The sequence below is a fragment of the Rhinoderma darwinii genome, chromosome 4 (assembly GCF_050947455.1).
Source record: "Rhinoderma darwinii isolate aRhiDar2 chromosome 4, aRhiDar2.hap1, whole genome shotgun sequence".
In the NCBI taxonomy this organism is placed as follows: Eukaryota; Metazoa; Chordata; class Amphibia; order Anura; family Rhinodermatidae; genus Rhinoderma; species Rhinoderma darwinii.
The window spans coordinates 117,184,374-117,204,367 of NC_134690.1; the positions used below are offsets into that span (position 1 = coordinate 117,184,374).

Here is a 19,994-nt window from a genome sequence, read left to right on the forward strand (position 1 = left end):
GCGTGGCAGATGACACTGGACGTGGCAGATGGTCCAACACAACTCCAACACTAGATACAGCTCAAGAACAAACACAGTTACGGGATACAGGAAGCAGGATACAGGAACACTGGGAGCAGGATACAACTAAGGGACCATTTGCTTAGACTAACCTGGAAATACAATAACAACACCCAGGCAAGGAGTGGAAGGGCAGAGCCCTTTATATACTCCAGGAGGTAAGTGAATAGGTGAGGGAACACTTTGAGGCACCTGAGAGGCAGGAGAGTGCAGCTGTGGGTTTTGGCGTCTTCTGGGAGAGACAAGCCTTTAGTGTCCCGGATCGCGGCTGCCAGTCAGTACAGTGTGCCGGCGGTCAGCGACCATGGACACAACAGTACCCCCCTTTTGCCCAATCTTTTTAGGTTCAGAGCGTAGCATGAATCTCTTGGGGAGAGTTGGGGCATTAATGTTCTCTTCTGGCTCCCAGGACCTCTCCTCAGGACCAAACCCACTCTAGTCCACCAGATAGAAAGTCTTTCCACCCACTCTCTTGTAGTCCAGGATCGCCTTCACCCCAAGGATGTCAGAAGAACCGCTGGGAGCAACTGCAGAACTAGGAGATTTACTGTAGCGCAGGGCTCGGGCCACACATAGAACAAATTTGAAGTTGACGGGCCGCATTACTTTAAGATTTGATACAATACAAAATTATTGTTAATCAATTAGTTTTACTACTGTAACAATACTACATTACTATAAAAAATACTTTATTACCATAATAATACTACATTACTATAATAATAGCGATAGGTTTAAACTTAACGGAAATTTGCGAGTTTACTCCACGTGCATATTTTAACAATCCAGCTTTCCAGTTTAAGGGTATGTTCACACGGAGTGTTTTTAGGCATATTTCAGGGCGTTTACGCCTCAAAAAACACCTGAAAAAACAGAAGTAGAATGCCTGCAAACATCTACCCAATGATTTCAATGGGAAATAGGACGTTCTGTTCTGACAGGGCGTTTTTTTACGCCTCGTTTGCCAAAACGGCACGTAAAAAGACACCAACGAAAAACAAGTGCATACCACTTTTTGGGACGTTTTTGGAGCAGTCTTTCATTGACTCTATAGAAAAACAGCTCCAAAAACGGCCGTAAGAAACTCGCCGTAAAAATCGCGAGTGGCTTAAAAAACGTCTAAAAAATCAGGAGTTGTTTTCCCTTGAAACAGCTCCGTATTTTCAGATTTTTTTTATTTTGTGTGTGCACATACCCTAAGTGTCGCTAAATGCAGTCTGGCTGCTCAGTTGGCAACATTCGGCAGACACAAAAATGTTGAGATTGGGCAGCCCCTTTTTTGATAATGCTGCAGTGCCCTCTGTAGATAAAGCAGCAGTGCCCTCTTTAGATACTGCCACACACCCACCCGTAGATGATACCACAATGCCTTCTGTAGATGTCACAGTGCCCTCTGTAGATAATGCCACAGTGCTCTCTGTAGATACTGCCACACATCCACCCGTAGATAGTGCCCTATGTAGACAATGCCACAGTTCCCTCTGTGGATAATGCCACACCCCCTAGATAATGCCACAGTGCCCTCTGTAGATATTGCTTCAGTGCCCTCTGTAGATACTGCCACAGTGTCCTCTGTAGATAATGCCACCCCCCCCCTAGAAAATCCCACAGTGCCGTCTGTAAATAATGCTACAGTGCCCTCTGTAAATAATGCTACAGTGCCCTCTGTAAATAATGCCACAGTGCCCTCTGTAAATAGTGACACACACACATACACATACACACACACACACACACACACACACACACACACACACAGACACCCCATGGATAGTGACACACACACACACACACACACACACACACACACACACACACACACACACACACACACACACACCTGCCTGTAGATAGCTCCTTTGTGGCTCCCTCTAGCAGTGGAATCTCCAGCCAGAGCTTAGGCCAGGTATTCCACTGCTGGAGGAGCCCCTGTCATCACTGTCCATAGACAGTGACATCAGGGGATCCTTCTGGACCGAAATGTGATGTCAGGGGCAACCTCAGAGCCGGAGTCCCAGAGCAGAGCACTAGTATAGGCTCTGCTCCAGAACTCTGGGAAAGCCCCTGACATCACTGTCCATATATGGACAGTGATGACAGGGGCAAGCCCAGAGCCGGAGTCCCAGGCAGAGAGCTACTAGCGCTCTGTCTGGGACTCCATCTCTGCTCCTAACATCAAATCAATGTACATATATGTCAGGGGCTTCCTCAATGCAGCAGTCCCGGAGCAGAGCACTAGTATAAGCCCTGCTCTGGGACGTCATGAAGGAGTGCCGGCACACTCCTCCTTCGGCCTGCTCTCTACTCTCCCAAGGGAGCTACGGTGCAGATGACGACTCGCGGGTTTGAGACCCCTGCTGCAGTGGTTCAGGACCACAGGCATTAGCAGGGAAACATGGAACGAGTTGGGGATTTTTTAGGAGGCAGCCAAAGCTTATAGAACACTGGGTTTATCTGTTGTAACACCTCGAAGGAACTGAGGAACCTGGGAGTGAATTTGTGGGAAGGGATCTTCAGCTGAAAATCAATGTACATATATGTCAGGGGCTTCCTCAAAGCAGGAGTCCCAGAGCAGAGCGCTATTATAAGCCCTTCTCTGGGACGTCATGAAGGAGTGCCGGCACACTCCTCCTTCTGCCTGTTCTTTGCTCTCCCAAGGGAGCTATGGTGCAGATGACTCGCGGGTTTGAGACCTCTGCTGCAGTGGTTCAGGACCACAGGCATTAGCAGGGAAACATGGAACGAGTTGGGGATTTTTTAGGAGGCAGTCAAAGCTTATAGAACACTGGGTTTATCTGTTGTAACACCTCGAAGGGACCGAGGAACCTGGGAGTGAATTTGTGGGAAGGGATCTTCAGATGAAAATCAATGTACATTGGGTTTGAGACCCCTTACGGCAATACCCCATATGTGGTAATAAACTGCTGATTGGACCCATGGCAGCGCTCAGAAGGGAAGGAGCGCCATTTGGATTTTGGAGCACGGGTTTTGCTGGATTGGTTTTCGGTGCCATGTTGTGTTTGCAACGCCCTGGAGGGTACAAAACAGTGGAAACCCCCAAAAGTGACCCCATTTTGGAAACGACACCCCTCAAGGAATTTTTCTAGGGGTATAGTTAGCATTTAGACCCCACAGGTTTTTTGCAGAATTTATTAGAATTGGGCTGCGAAAATGAATATCACAATTTTTTCCACTAAAATGTTGAATTTTCTCATTTTCACAAGAGATAAAGGAGAAAAAAAACAACCAATTTGTTTTGTAAAACTATTTTTCCCGAGTACGGAAATACCCCACATGTGGTCATACATTTTTTCATTAGAAATTAATTAATCCTTTCAGAACTGATCCATTTTTTGTTTTCTTGTTTTTCGTTTTTTCACTCTCCGCCTTCCAAGAGCCATAACTTTTTTTTTTTTTCCGTCAGTAGGGTGGTGTGAGGGCTTATTTCTTGTGGGAGGAATTGTAGTTTCTATTGACACCATTTAAAGTGACATAAAATGTACTGGGAAACTGAAAATAAATTCTTTGCGGACTGAAATTGGAAAATAATCTGATTCCAGTTTTTGGGGCTTTTGTTTTTAAAGCTTTCGCTGTGCGCTAAAAATTAAAACTTTACTTTATTCTGTGGCTCAATACAATTACGGTAATACCAAATTTATATAGTTTTTTTTATATTGTACTACTTTTACAAAGAAAAATCTAATTGTTAAAATAAAAATTGTTTTGTTTCACCACATTCTGAGAGCCGTAACGTTTTAATTTTTCGGTTGATTGAACGATGGGAGGTCTTATTCTTTGCGGGACGAGCTGTAGTTTTTATTGGTACCATTTTTTGGTACATAAAAAGTGATCAAAAAGTTGTATTACATATTTTTTTTTGACACCTAAGGTGACAAAAAAACAGCGATTTTGGCGGTTTAAATTATTTAAGTTTTTTACGGTGTTCACCGTGCGAGTTAAATAATGGTATATTGTAATAGTTCTGCCTTTTTACGAATGTAGCAATACCAATTTTATTTATTTTTTCCCATTACGTTAGAAGAAAAATGGAAAAAGGTATTTTTTTTTTTTACTTTAATTTTTTTTTTCTCACTACTAAAAACTTTAACTCTTTTATACATTTTATTAGTCCCCTTAGGGGACTTGAACCATTGGTCGCTGGTACAATATACTGCAATACTAATGTATTGCAGTATATTGTTATTTTTACAGGCTTCTGTAACAGCACGATCGCTGTTCCTATTCGTTAGTCCCGGGTGTCAGCTGTAATACAGAGCTGACACCCGCAGCGTATGGAGCTGGCTCAGCACGTGAGCCCGCTCCATACATCAACCCCCGCACCATGACGTGCAATTAAGTCATAGTGCGCAAAGGGGTTAATGCACAGCGGATGGTTCAAAGTGAATATTGCAATTTTCCACTGATATTGTCACGTACTTCCTTCCTGCAGCTCCCTCTATCTCCAGGACGTCGAGAGTTACTCACTCGGGTGTCGCCCGGCTTGGCAGACTGAGGCAGTCTGCCGCCAATAGCAGCTCAGGAGTTTCAGGCCAATCAAGGCCTGGCTGATGTTCCTGAGCTCCCGCCCTCTTCTTATTTAGTTCAGCCTGGGGGCAGTAGACTTTTGCCTGTAATTAGAGTTACCTAGCCCTGTGCTTTCTCTAGTTACAGACTCCCCTGAGCGACTTGCATTTTGACTCCTTTTTTTACCCCTGACCCCGGTTTGACTCCTGACTTCTCTTTGCCTTCTGACTTTTGTTTTGCCGCACTCTCCCGGTTTGACCCTGCCTGCCTGACTCCGCCTTTTGCACCCGGACTTGTCTATGGCGCAATTGCTCTGCCTCTCCCTCGTACTGTGTCTGTCTTATCTTAATTAGAGCGTATAATCATGCGGTAAATAAACAATAATTAATAGATATGTGGCCGGTGTTGCACTGATAAATGGCGCCCGATCTTATCCGCTTTTTCAACAGTCTGCACATTTTGCATCGCCATATTCTGGGAGCCAGAACTTCTTTATTTTTTCTCCACCGGAGCTTTGTGAGGGCTTATTTGTTGCGGGACAATCTGTAGTTTTCATTGGCACCATTTGGGGTATATGCGATTTTTATTTTTATTTTTTTTCACTTTTTATTCCATTTTTTTGCAAGCTGGGTGACCAAAAACAAGCAATTCTGACAATGTTTTTTTAGTTTGTTTTTTTTGGCTTTCACCGCGCTATAAATGACAGTTTTACTTTATTCTGCGGGTCGGTACGATTACGGTGATACCATATGTATATAGTTTTCTTTATGTTTTGCAACGTTTGTGCAATAAAATCACTTTTTTATAAAATTATTTATTTTTTGTGTTACCATATTCTGAGAGCCGTAACTTTTTTATTTTTTAGTCCAAAAAGCTGTGTAAGGGCTTGTTTTTTTTGCGGGACGGGTTGTAGTTTTTATTGGTACTATTTTTGGGTACATGCGACTTTTTGATCACTTTTTATTCTCTATTTTGGAAGGGGTGGTGACCAAAAAATAACGATTCTGGTGTAGTTTTTTTTTTATTGTTTTTTTTTTGGGGTGTTCATCATGCGGGAAACATGACATTATAGTTTTATAGCTGGGGTGGTTACGAACGTGGTGATACCAGATATGTGTACTTTTTTTAACGTGTTCATTTTTTTCCTATAATGAGAGTCTTATTATAGGAAAAAATTAATTTTTTGTTTATAGAACTTTTATTTTTACACTTTTTTTTAAAACCATTTGTATTACTTAACTTTTTTTACTTGTCCCACTAGGAGGACATTTAGACTTGCAGCTTTTATCGCTGCTAGAGTACATTACAGTACCTACTTACCTGACGTGACAGTCACACTGACAGGAAGCCTAGGAGGACCGGCCGGAGGCTGCTCTTCTAAAGCTTCTGTACATGGCAACCCGGAGGCTATTGTCTGGCCTCCGATTGCCACAACAAGCATGTGCTTCAAACCCCTTAAATGCGGTGATCGCAATCGGTCGCTGCATTTATGGGGTTAATTATCGGGGACAGCTGACCTTCCGGTTCCCAGACACTGTCCGTTAACACAGTGTGTGCCGGGAACCGCTCCGCAACTGTACGTCCTGGTGCAGGAAGCAAGCCCTCTGCAGGACGTATAGTTGCAGTGCAGCGCGGGAAGAGGTTAAAGATACTCTGTCACCAGTTTATCAATTCCCTCTCTCCTAACTAATCTAATAAGCGCTTTGCTGCTGATAACTGCAGTGTGATTTGTTTTTTTTTTTTAAAAAGTTTATTTGCGAAGTTATGAGCATTTTTCTAAATATGTAAATTAGCCTTTATTAGACAAGTGGGAGGTAGCAGCAGCGATTCTCCTGAGGTGGAGCTTCTTCACAGCCTGACACTGTCCAATCAGCATGAAGCTGCTTCACACACAGTATGAGACACATTCTAGAAGGAAGGGGGATCACTTCAAACAGCCATATCTCAGGCTGTGGACCACCTAGAACAGCGGTTCTGGTGGCATATGAAAGAAGAGATTCTAATCTTTCATATGACATGACAACCGGAAATATTGCCAGTTCAAAACAGTGTACGTAATATGATCACACTGTGTTGCTGGGCAGGGAAGGGGGAGAAGCTGTATGCTGATTGGACAGCGCCATACAGAAAACATTACACCGCCCAGAGTGAAAAGAAAGAGTCACCTCCTATTTGGCTATTAGAGCCACATAAGCCTATTTAGAAAAATACTCATAACTTTGCAAATAATAAACTTTATTTTAAAACAAATCACACTGTAGTTATCAGCCACATAGTGCCTATTATATTATATTAGTTAGGATATAGGGAATTGAAAGATTCCCTTTTAACACTGAAGTAAGATGATAGATCAAAGTTTGGCCGGTGCAATGAGCGCTGATCAACTATAAAGATTTGACCGACGTTCGTTAATCGGCACTCGTTTGCTCCTTTCACAAGGAGCTAGCATGGGGACGAGAGCTCGTTACTCCGATCGCTCGTCCCCATACATTTGATCTTTCCCATCAGACAAAAACGCTTTCTCAGTGCTCATCTAAGAGATCTTTGTCAGGAGGGGAAGTGATACGCAAGCAGCTGCTTGTTGGCAGCACTTGACACTTCCTGACAGTGTGCAGAGACACTGGGGTGAGGAGGTGAACATGTTCTTTTTTTTTCTCTTTGTAATTCTTCTCTAAATGACCATAATAACTATGATACAATAGAAGCACGTCTTTTATTCTTGTTTTGTAAAGTAATCCTATGTTTTTATACAAAAAGTTTATTTATCCAGCCTGGACCATGCTCTAGAACATATTTGCCTTTCTCAGGAGGAACACATTTAAGCCAGGATCACACACACAGTTTGCATGCAGTATTGGTGCAGTTTTTTTAAGCCAAATCCAGAAGTGGATCCAGAAGGAAGAACTGGTTTAAAGGAAGCACTGATACATCTCCTTTTCTTTTGTGTCCGCTCCTGTGTATGGCTCAAATAAACGGAGCCAAAAACTGCACCAAAACTCATTTAGTAACCTGCCTGTCTTTAGACTGAGAGATAAAAGTTTGCTCATACTTCCTAAATGTTATTTAAAGGGGTATTCTGGTTTCAGCAAATAAAATGTATTCATTGTATAATGAAGTAATGCAATTTTCCAATACACTTTTCATTTAAATTTTTTGCCGTTTTCAAAATCTCTGCTTACTTTCATTCACTGGTAACCTCGTTACACAAGACATAGCTCTGATAACTGTAGAGTAATTAATGAGCCATGGACCTTTTTGTCCATCACAAGGCCAGATTATTTTTTTCCCCCTGGGAGTAAAGAATCAGAAACCTTTGTATAGAAGCAAGCAGAGGAAATAAAATCTCTGAGGAATTGATAAAGAAAGAATAGTTGAAAGTTGTATCACTTTTCATTCTACAATTAATAAGAATTAGTTGTGCATGTTGAACAATTCTATATGTGTGCAGTTAAACTACAGCAACTTGTTACCTTTTTATATTGCTATCTATAAAGGCAATCATCACTACTTGAAATTTCCTTTTTATGACATCTCCAGTAAAAATGGAATGCACTTGTGTTAGGTGATCGTTAATGTGTCAGGCTCCTGACAGGTTTTGTAGGTTTATTATGACCCCTTTCACATGTTTTAATGAATTGACTATGGCAGACCTGGCATAAGAAGGGACAGATGTATAATCAGGAGCCAAATTTATCTTTTCCACTTACATGGTTTTCACATATGTCAAAAATAATCATATATTTCTGAGAATTCCAGGTTTTAAATATATTGTCTACTGTACTGTGTGTAGCCATAGTGGTATGAAAAGTGCATGTTGACAAGCAGTAGTGCCACTGACCTTCCATCAATGTGCTGCTGCTTACCAATCTAAAAATTGGCGTGCTTGTGTATATCCCGATGTTTCTCTTGATGTACAATGCCAACAGTATTATCTATACTTTTAGGGTAGTGTCACACCTGTGGGGTATGTGGACCCACTAGGCCGCTCCGCCACAGCGGAGTAGCAGCTGGCCAAACAACAGTCAATAACCGTCTCTGGGGTCAACGCACTTGGGAAGATGATCTGGCAGAAATTTGGAGAGGCAGGCACGTGGTGTAGCAGCCACTTCGCACAAATGATGCTTGGCGTGGCAGATGACACTGGACCTGGCAGATGACACTGGACGTGGCAGATGGAAAAAAACAACTCCAACACTAGATACCGCTCAAGAACAAACACAGTTACGGGATACAGGAAGCAGGATATGGGACCACTGGGAGCAGGATACAACTAAGGGACCATTTGCTTAGACTAACATGGGAATACAACAACAATGCTCAGGAAAGGTGTGGAAGGGCAGAGCCCTTTATATAGTCCAGGATGTAAGGGGATAGGTTAGGGAACACTTTGACAGGAGAGTGCAACCGCGTGTGTTGGCGTCTTCTGGGAGGGAGAGGCTGACAAGCCTTCAGTGTCCCGCAGTTGCGGCTGCCGGCGAGTACAGCGTGCGGGCGGTCAGCGACCGCAGACACAACAGGTAGGAACACACACGGCGTAAACACTGCAGATCTATGTTACCTTGGTAGAAAAGCAACATAAACACGCAAGCTGAGCCTTGTAGAGTACATGTTTACTTGAAAAGTCTAAATGAATAGCTGTTGGCCAATACAGTTGTTAGATGGTGAAACCATCCCCTGAGATGAAAATTTTTAACTTGTTGCTGTTTTATTTGCTTGCTTTAACCATTTTTTTTTTTAGCAGACCTCTCCCTGTGGGAGCCCTTATTCAGTTCACCGCATCAACAGTGCCTGTGACATTTGTAGTTGCGAAGGGCTGTACTTACCCACTCGTATAGGTGTTCCTGTTGCATCTTTGCATAGTACCTTAAACAGTCATGTTATGTCTGTGGACACCTAAGAAGCCCTAGTAAAAACTTAATCAAACTGTAAACTTGAGGGAGTTTTGCCTTTTAAAGGCTATGTAAATCTTTGAAAGTCAAATTTTATAAAATAAATATAAAAAGGTGTATCAGTGTGTTTTGTGTAACTTTGTAAATACTTTTTATTTAAACTTCTTATTACTGTTTTAGATACAGCTGCTTTGTATTTTCTATACAGAGCAGCTGTATCTAGCGCTATTCACTGAATCCGTTAGTCCTGCAGACCTGATGCGTTCAGTGACAGCGGGTCCTGCATTCATAACTTAGATATGATAGATAACAGGTAGGTCCTGCGTGTCTGACCAGCTGTCAATGAAGCCGGCAGGTCCGCGAGACTGACGGATTCAGTGAATAGTGCTAGATACAGCCACACTGAATAGAAAATACAGAGCAGCTGAATCTAAAAAAGTAAAAATGATTTTAATAAAATGTATTTACAAAAATACACAAAACACACTGATACACCTATTTATTAAAAACAAATTAAATACAGATTCAGATTTTTTTAAACATTGCTAGCAATATTATAAAAGAGTGTCTACATCATCTTTGACATGAAACAAAAAAAAAAGATGAAGGTATCGTGAAAATTTAAACGCCTACATTTCTGCGTGAAACAGCTAAAGGCAATAGATGTTGTCCAGTTCCACTCTATGGCTGGGAATTAGAAGGACGTGCCTTGTGTAACTGTGAAATGAAGCATTCAGATAATGAATGAGGTACTTGGTGCACGATTTGCAGTTAGTTTATCTGTATAATTTTGAACTTTATTGAAAAAAGGAAGTACACTTTGTCTTTGTTGTTGTCGTAGTTCAAGTAAAGGTTAAAGTGGATCTGTCAGGTCACCGATGTTACCTTATCTGAGGGCAGCATAGAATAGAGCGGGAGATGCTGGGCTCAGGGGTGATAAAGTTTTCTTTAATTTGATTGAGTATTTTCACGTAGAAAAACTATTTACAATAAATACTGCCAGGACTTATAGAGAACCTGTGAGTCCTGCCATTTCCCACCCACACACACTGCTGATAGACAGCTTTTCCTGTATTCGTTTCATCAGTGTGTGGGCTGGGTAAGCAGGACTCGCAGGCTTCTTCTATAAATCCAGTAAGCCCAACGTAATGTAGGTGCAGACGTAATGAAGGGAGCGCATTACAAGGTGGTTTGGGCAATGCTATACTTTGGAGGCTAAGTTGAAGGGATTTGAGGGGTTAAGCAAAATGGGGTTGGTATAGGGGTGCATCTTTAAGTGGAGGGAGGAGTATGGTGTATAAAAGCCCTGGTGGGATAGAGGCAGCTCTCTTTTTCGAACTTGACAACAGAAGAAAGATTTGCCCACCCGTCCTTATCTTCCGCTAGTGTTGCAGACGGTGGGTTTGAGATTGTCACAGTAGCATTTGCGGTAGGAGGAGGGGTCTTTGAAGGCACGTAATGGGAAGAAGGAGAACAACATATGACATTGTTGGAAAATAACTCGGGGCATTTAACCCTGGGTAGTATCGTAGGGGCTGGGGAGTGGTTACCCAGCTTGTTTCATACATTCCTGATGGGCAGGGTCCCCAGGAAGGGTAGGTCTTGGAGATGGTTGGTGCCCTCGGGTCAGTCGCAGTACGGCTGTAGGGCAATAAGTTCCAGACCTGACAAGGAAAGGATGGAGAGAAAATATAATGCCTGAAGTGCCTTCAAGGATCCTTTAACAGGGGAATGTTGCAGAATAGAGAAGGATGTTAATTTATAGAGTGTTTGTTATATTATGTTTTATGCTATTTGATTGCATTTGAGTATTTTTGTGTATTTAATAAATGGCTTGCCGTGGCCTTTACACCAATTTCAAGTCATGGTCCCTTATTGGGTTACTGGTGGTGGGAGGTCATAAATAGCAAAGGCATCAAACATACCTTAAGTCATGTCAATATTTAAATAGTTTTTTTTACCTGAAAATACTGAATCAAAGAACAGAAAACTATCTATCTCCAAGCTCAGCATCTCCCTCTCTAACCTATGCTGCTCGCAGATCGGGTAGCATAGGAGACCTGACATATCCCCTTTAATGGATAGCTTTGGTCTACTAAACTGACCCAACAAAGACGTCAGAGACCCTTGTGGATTAATAAAGGCCGAATTTTATGTAAATACAACAAATGACTGTTCAAAGGACATTCAATCCCATCTACAGTTCATAGTTTTGGTCAATGGTGGAAACATTAAAGGCAAGAAAGTGATGGAGAGTACACAATAAGTATTTTTATACTTAGTTTACAGCATTTTTTTTCTGTAGCAGAGTAAGGCTTCTTTCACATCTGCGTCAGGCCTCTGTTCCGGTGTTCCGTCTGAGCTTTGTGTCGGAACAGAGCCCTGACTGACACAAACGGATGACGAATCCAGTGCCAATGGTTTCCATTTGTATCAGTTGTGCAAGGGTTTAGTCGTTTTGGGAATGAATAGTGTAGCCTACTACGGTATTGTAACAGCAAAACGACGGAACCGTTGCACGACGGAGACAAATAGAAACCATTGGCACCGGATCCGTCACCATTGAAATCAATGGTGATGGAAAACGGAAGCCTATGGTTTCCGTTTGTGTCAGTCAGGGCTCCGTTCCGACGGAAAGCTCCTGATGGACCGTCAGAACGGAGCCCTGACGCAGATCTGAAAGAAGCCTTAAGAGGATTTCCTAATTAGAATACAAAACGTAATTTTTCGACTTTTTTTTTTTTTAGGGAAACTGGCACCTGGATTGTGTTCTTCGTGTGATAGACATCTTTTGGCAGCTGCTCATAACAGCATTGAAGTGGGAGCCGTATTTGCAGTCCTGAAAGCTATCCTAATGCTGGGTATGTCCTGTCATAGATAAATGATTACTTTTTAAAATTCACAATAGTTGCTTGTTACAATTTATAGTTTTATCATGTGATACACACTGTTCCCCCTAAACTGAACTCTCTGGAAATTATAGAGTTAAAGCATACCTAACCAGATGACTTTTCAGAATAAGATGTCATATGTGTGTACATGAGGAATGAGGCATAACACTATTTCTGGCCATTATATGACTTGTATATGATTTTTTTTTTTTAGCTGTTTTCCCCTCTGCAGGCTCTATCTCTAAAGCTTAGTATTTTCTGCGCTAGTGGGTGGAGCCTATCTGCTATCATGTCTGCTATATACAGCACACATAGAAGAGGCGAATCCTGCCCTACCATCTATGACATATATAGAAGATGAAGCAGCATGGAGGACATTATATAGCAGTAATGAGCAGTGTAGCTGTGAATCCAGCACTAGTGTGACAAATAACTCTTAATATGTCTGTGTCTCTCTGTTTCTCAATCTGCTTCCAATCCCTGTACCCTCTCCATAGAATTCTATGGGCAGCTATAACCTGATCCCTCAGTAAGCTGATAGCCGATCTTGTCTTGATAAGATGTATTTAACAGTAAATTCAGAGTGAGTGAACATTTAGGAGGGCGCCTAATAAGTGGAGAAAAAATGCATTTGTCTCTAATAACATATATTACAAAGCCTCTCATATTCACTTGTATTTTACAGCAAAGTTTGTTGAAAAGTAAGTGACTATTTTAAACTTCCACTCCTTGTAGACAGGAAGATCTATGATGAGCTTGTTGACCTCATGAGTATGCTGTTTTAACTCTTTCCTTTCCAGTGTGCACAGCTTAGAGGAAACACTGGTCATATTTATGTTTAGTATAATATTTATAATATAAAGTTTGGATTTCTTATAACTGTCGTGTTGAGGTTACAACAATGCGGCAGCTCTCACTTTTAGTACAGCGATGTAGCCAGCGCGACACTGTGACACCACAGCGCGTTACCTTTAGAGGTAGTTCACACAGGGTTTTTTGTCTGGCAGAAAAAATTTGCCACAAAAATCCTTCAGGAATTTTGAGGATTTTAAAATGGAAGCCTTTTTTTAAGCTTTTTTTCTCCCCCACGTTTTTTGCGGCGCTTTTCCTTCGCTGTAAGAATGTAATGCAAATACTGCAGGCAAAAAGCGCTGCAAAAAACGCTCCAAACAAATGCTGCAGGTTTTTCTGTCTCCCATTGATTTCAATTGCAGGTCAGAGGCAGAAACCGCTCAAAGAAAGAGCGTGGTTTTTTTCCACAAAAGACCAAAAGTCAGGGAAAAATATGCCTCTGCCTCCCATTGAATCAATGGGGGTACAATTTGGGGAATTTCTTTGTGCTGATTCTGACATGGTTTCCACGTCAAAATCAGAGCCAAAAGCTTTCGTGTGAGCAGGAGGAGCTGAGCAGACTGATATATAGTTTTGTTGGAAAAAATTTAGTGTAACTTGTATTTTATTAATTTAAATCCCTGCGTTTCTAAGCTATAGAATCCAGTGGGTGGAGTACCTCAATGATTGACAGCCTTCCCTCTGTAATATATCAATTGCTCTATAAAATTCTGCTGTCAGATAAGAATGCATGCTCAACATGACAGGTTTCCTTTTAAAGGGGTTTTCCCATGTTGGACAATTATGGCATATCCATGGGATATGCCATAAAAGTCCGATACACGCGGGTCCCACCACTGGGACCTGCACCTATCTCTAGAACGGGGCCCCGTAAACCCCGTTCTAGCTCACTCGGCTTTGCTGGCTCCCAGCCACCTCCTGGTTAGGTGGTCGGGAGTTACGGAAATAGTCGAGCTCACTGAGCGATGCTGTTTCCGTAACTCCTATAGAAGTGAAAGGGAGTTCCGGAAACAGCGTAGCTCGCCATGCTACGATTCAGAATAACTCCTGTGGATATGCCATAATTGTCCAAGATAGGAAAACCCCTTTTAGGCTACGTAAAATAATTGATGGGGATTTTCCGACCAGATTTGCAGGTGGAAAATCCGCAACTTATTACAGTAACAGCAAGTGGATGAGATTTTAACATTTCATCCACACGCTGCAGAAAATTTCCATGCAGAAACTGACCTGTGGTGTGGATTTTTAAATCCACAGCATGTCAATTTATGCAGTGGAATGGTGGCATATTTATTGCAGATTTTCCCCATTCAGTTCAATGAGGAAGTGAAAATCTTGAACAAATGCCAAATCTCTCATTTTTTTGAGCGGAATAGTTGCGTATTTTCAGCAAAATTTGAAAGTAGAAACAATCCCAATAAAACCCTATTTTCTCAATAATTTTTACTCACCTGCCCTGGTGCTCACATAGCAACTTGTCCCTGGTCCCCCAGCTTGTCTCTGTACACCTGGACTCTTGTGATGGCTTTTCCAATCACAAGCTGCTGTAGCCACATGAGCCAAAACGTCATTCCAGGAGACCGGCTGCACAGCGACCAGCTGGGGAAAAGAGTGTCGCTATGGGTGCGCCATAGGAGTATGGTCTTTTTTTTTTTAAAGTTTCTCTTCTGTTTTCTACAGCAGTAAATCTGACTGAAAGTCTGCACCAAATGAAACCCCATTTGGTGCGGACTTTCGGCCATAATTCTCTGCGGAATGTAGGTCGGATTTGCTGCAGAATTTTTCCTGCAGCAAATGCGACCTGTGTGAGTATCCAGTGGATTAAAACTAGCATAAATCTGTCTAGTTGACATGGATGATCTACTTTAAATAAACTAAAAGATTAAGCACAATGCCATTTTTTTCTTTTATTAGGTTAAAAAACAAACAAACAACAGAACAGCAACTGTTAAGACAAAGATGCATGAATACACCCTTAGTTTATATGGACTAAGTATACGTAGCGGGACACAATATAACATAATTCCTGCCCTGTAAGTAGTCTTTATTATACATGCGCAAGCTGCCATCTAGTGGTCACACGTTAACTTGTTTCTCTTCTATACATCTTATTTGGCAGGAGATGCTGACATTGGTAATAGTAATATCAGCTCTTCTAAGCCCATTATGGCTGATATGATGGAACAAGCATTAGATGAAGGGAAACCAGAGTCTCAAACATCTCTAGAATCATCTGGAAAACCATTCGTTATTGAGACAGCCAGTTTAAGCGACTACGCCAAGTATGTTTTAAGAACAATTTGCCAACAGGTAACTGAGATGGGATAATGCTTATTTGCATTGGATCTTGACTAAGAATACTTTGCCAGATTTATAACTGTTTTATTTTTCCTTGGGGTATAGGAATGGGTTGGAGACCACTGTTTGAAAGAACCAGAGAGGCTATGTACTGATAAAGATCTCATTTTGGATCCTGTCCTGTCAAATAAACAGACACGGCAGCTACTACAGTTGATTTGTTATCCTTATGGAGTAAATGATTCAGTTGAAGGAGACAACATCCAACGGCTCCATATTAAGCATATCCTACAGGTAGTATATTGGTGGTAATGCTTCTATCAGTGGGCAGGTTTCAGCTCCTCTGTCCCATATAAGACCAGTACTATAAATAATATGTGACAGTTAGTTGAGGGCCCTGTTATTGATTTTGCATTGGGACCATGTAGTCACAAGTTACCCCTCTGAAATCACATGTTCTACATACTTGATCTCAGCTCTTAGGACAGAAAATACCAGTAAGGCTGGGTTCACACGACCATGTTACGTCCGTAAAGTAAGGAACGTATTTCGGCCGTAAGACCCGGACCGAACACAGTGCAGGGAGCCGGGCTCCTAGCATCATAGTGATGTACGACGCTAGGAGTCCCTGCCTCGCTGCAGGACAACTGTCCCGTACTGTAACTCCTAGCATCGTACATAAGTATGATGCTAGGAGCCCGGCCCCCTGCAGTGTGTTCGGTCCGGGTCTTCCGGCCGAAATACGTTCCGTACTTTACGGACGTAACATAGTCGTGTGAACCCAGCCTAAAGGGGTTTTCCAGTCCCTTAAAATTGATAGCCTATGCTTAGGATAGGCCATTAATAACTGGAGGATCAGGGTCCAACTTCCGGGACCCCCGCCGATCAGCTGTTTTGAAGGGGGTGCAGCGCTCATACGAATGCTGCTTCCCCTTCTTTTCTACTTGCTCACTGTAAGTCACCGACATAGATGTAGTGGCGATTCACAGGTATTGCAGCCTTCTTCTCATTGAAGTGAATGGCAGAAAAGGCTGCCATACCTGTGAATCACCGCTATATCCGTGTCGGTTGATTCACAGAGAGCAGTAGAAATTAAGGGGAAGCAGCGCTAGTACGAGCGCTGCACTTCCTTTGATCGGCAGGGGTCCCAGGAGTCGGACCCCGAACCATCAGTTTTTGATGGCCTATCCTGAGAATAGGCCATCAATTTTTAGGGGCTGGAAAACCCCTTTAAGAAAATACCTGATCATTTTACTGGCATATGCGCCTGACTGAACCCCACAATCTGTATTGTCTTAATGGTATGTTTTCTAGCAAATATAATTATTTCATACATATAATAGATTCATACCATACTTACTTCTTATATGGACTAGGGTAGTAGCACCGGCAATTCATGGGAAAACTTTGTGGTCATATCGCTTAGATATTTGTTTGTAAATGCTGCAAACTTTGGTGTGATCTGCTAAGAACACAAGTTATCAGGTCATCCCTACAAAAGATAAAATTAGACTAATACGGTATCAAAATTAAGTGTTTCCAAATGTATAGGGATCTTGTCTATTTTTTTTTTTACTGTTGTCTCCACTTTTCCTGGATATAGAGGTCAAACTTAATGTCACAGGAAAAAAAGTCTTACGTCTAGTTGTTTAAAAATCTGTTCAGCCACACTATTTTATGTTCTGGGAAAGTTGAATGTCAACCAATACAACATTCTAGTTTACCCTTATTGAGTCAGCCTAGTAGTGCAGCAATATAAGAGGAGCATGTATACATTTTTGCCACCCAGAGCAGGCAGGCTGGCCGGCAAGCATCACTCAGTAATTTACTAAGAGCATTACAACACTGTTAAATGTAGCTAAACTGATAAAAAGAGTTTGTATTAAACCCCCATAGGGAAGCACTAAACATAAGTTTGTTTTCCAAATTGACCAAATTCAGCTGCAGTTTTGATCAAGGATACCATAGATGACCGATGTAAGACGTGAATAGCCAATATTATACAAGTGATTAGTGATCGATGACGTCCAATGTTGTTACATTGAGTGGTTTCATTGCATATTCATGACTTTTTCTCCATTTTACTAGAACCTCGACCAGTGGACACTCAGGCAGTCGTGGTTGGAGATTCAGCTGATGATCAAGCAATGCATGAAGGAACCTGTTAGTACTTTATCTCTAGACTCCACATAACATTGTATGTAACAGAGATCATGACTTTTTATTACTTGGACTAATATGAATACAGCGCTATTAAACCATTATTGTGATGCACTTTTTTCAGGGCTCAAGTTCAGTGACTGAGATGAATGCACTTCTGGATAATATTGCAAAGGCCACCATAGAAGTATTCCAGGATTCCGCTGAACTAAACAGCTGCCCCAATAATCCTGCCAGTGGTCTCTTCAACGCAAACTGCGCTGTGCATGCGGAGACAAACAACACAAGACATAATGTGAAGTCGGCCTTCCTCAGGTATGTTTCCCTATAAAGACCAACAGGTTAAGGGTATGTGCACACACAAAATATAAAACGTTTCAAAATACGGAGCTGTTTTCAAGGGAAAACAGCTCCTGATTTTCAGAAGTTTTTTTTTTAATCAAACTCGAGTTTTTCGCAGCGTTTTTAACGGCCGTTTTTGGAGCTGTTTTTCTATAGTCTATGAAAAACGGCTCCAAAAATGGCTGACGAGGTGACACGCACTTCTTTTTTGCGGCCATTTTGAAAGACGGCCACGTAAAAAACGCCCCGTAGGAACAGAACGCCGTTTTTCCCATTGAAATCAATGGGCAACTATTTGGAGGCGTTCTGCTTCCGATTTTTCAGCCGTTTTTCGGGACGTTTACGGCATGAAAAATGATTTAAAACACTCCGTGTGAACATACCCTAACACCAGGGCACATTGATTTGATGAATTACTGTACCGATAATAAATAGATGGCTAGCGTCTGCTTGTCATTCACCTGTCATTTTCTATACTGGCTAATATTTTAGATACATTGATATTATGATAATATTTAGGACAGTCAGATTTCCTATAATTACATGATACAACAGAGATGTGGACCAGTCAGGAGACCTACCAAAAAATGTCATTTTGGCACACATATGCTTTTTTATGATCGCACTACTCTTGACAGATATTAAAACAGTAAAATGTTGCCATGAAATAAGTGCCTCTGAAATTTTCTAGTCAAAATTGTGTTTGTCTTCATTCATAGGCTGTGTTCATAAATATGTCACAAAAAAAAGTTGTCTTTATTCCTTGGCAGTAATTAAAGGCTATGTAAACCTTTTGAGAGTGCTTTTTCATTTTTATAATATCAGTAAAAGTGTGTTTTGCGCAACTTTCAAATTAGTTTTTATTAAAAATTATTTTTACTGTTTGAGATACAGCTGCTTTGTGTCCTGTATACAGAGCAGCTGTAACATTCGCTGAATCCTGTACCTGTCAGTGTCAGCGGGTCCTGCGTGACCCACCTATTAATCACATCTAAGTTCATAACATAGATGTAATAGATTACAGATGGATCTGACACGTAGGACCCACTGACACTGAACCCGCCAGTCCCGCGCACTATACAGCTGCTCCGTATGCAGGAAACAAAGCAGCTGTATCTCAAAAAGTAAAAGGAATTTAAAAATAAAACGAATTTGAAAGTTGCACCAAACACACTGACTGACCGTTTTATTTAAAAATAAAAATCACTTTCAAAGGTTTACATAGCTAGCCTTTAAAAAGTTGAAAATTGTCATTGCCTTTCTTTCTAGGTTATATTCTATTTTGATGATGTCACCGTGGCATTGTCTTCATTTCTAAGTGGTGTTATATTATAATGATGTCACAATAGTGTTTATTTTTGCTCCTGAGCTGTGTTGTATTGTGATTGTCACAATGGACTGTTTCTTTATTTATAAGATGCATTCTATTGTGATGATGTCACAATAGTGATTTTCTTTATTCATAAGTTGTGTTTGATATTGATGATATCACAAAAGCCTCTGTCTTTAACCCTAGGTTATGCTCTATTATGATAATGTTACAATACAATGTGTCTTCATTTATGAGCTGTGTTATTTTGTGGTGATGTCACAACAGTGCTTATATATATATATTAACGAATAATATTAAAATAGAATAAAAAGTCACTTTCCACATACTTGATTTTTAAAATCTACTTATTGCTTATTATTTATACATTATGGCCAAGGTGATGTGTTGTCCTTGTGATCCCCTGTCCATATGATTACTTCATCACACCATCCATGGCTCAGAGCATTTGCATACAGCCAATAATTTTCACGATTGGATTTAAACGCAGATTTCACACAGGAAGGGGGGGGGGGGGCTGAGTTTCATCACCAAGCACAGCCAATGGACTAGAGCGAGCAGTGCTGTTCTCATACAGCCCAGCCCATCAAAGGGGTATTTCCATTTTAGACATTTATGGCATATCTACATGATATACCAAAAATGTGT

The 19,994-nt window shown here is 41.3% G+C and overlaps 1 protein-coding gene across 1 annotated transcript in view; it reads left to right on the plus strand.

Moving 5' to 3' along the window:
• MED12L (mediator complex subunit 12L) overlaps positions 1 to 19,994 on the plus strand; it is a 507,362-nt gene that overhangs the window by 430,180 nt on the left and 57,188 nt on the right. Inside the window, exons 26-30 of the mRNA XM_075861497.1 lie at positions 12,221 to 12,334; positions 15,336 to 15,526; positions 15,620 to 15,808; positions 17,603 to 17,677; positions 17,799 to 17,989. Of these exons, the coding sequence (XP_075717612.1) occupies positions 12,221 to 12,334; positions 15,336 to 15,526; positions 15,620 to 15,808; positions 17,603 to 17,677; positions 17,799 to 17,989 (760 nt within the window). The remainder of the gene's footprint in view (positions 1 to 12,220; positions 12,335 to 15,335; positions 15,527 to 15,619; positions 15,809 to 17,602; positions 17,678 to 17,798; positions 17,990 to 19,994) is intronic.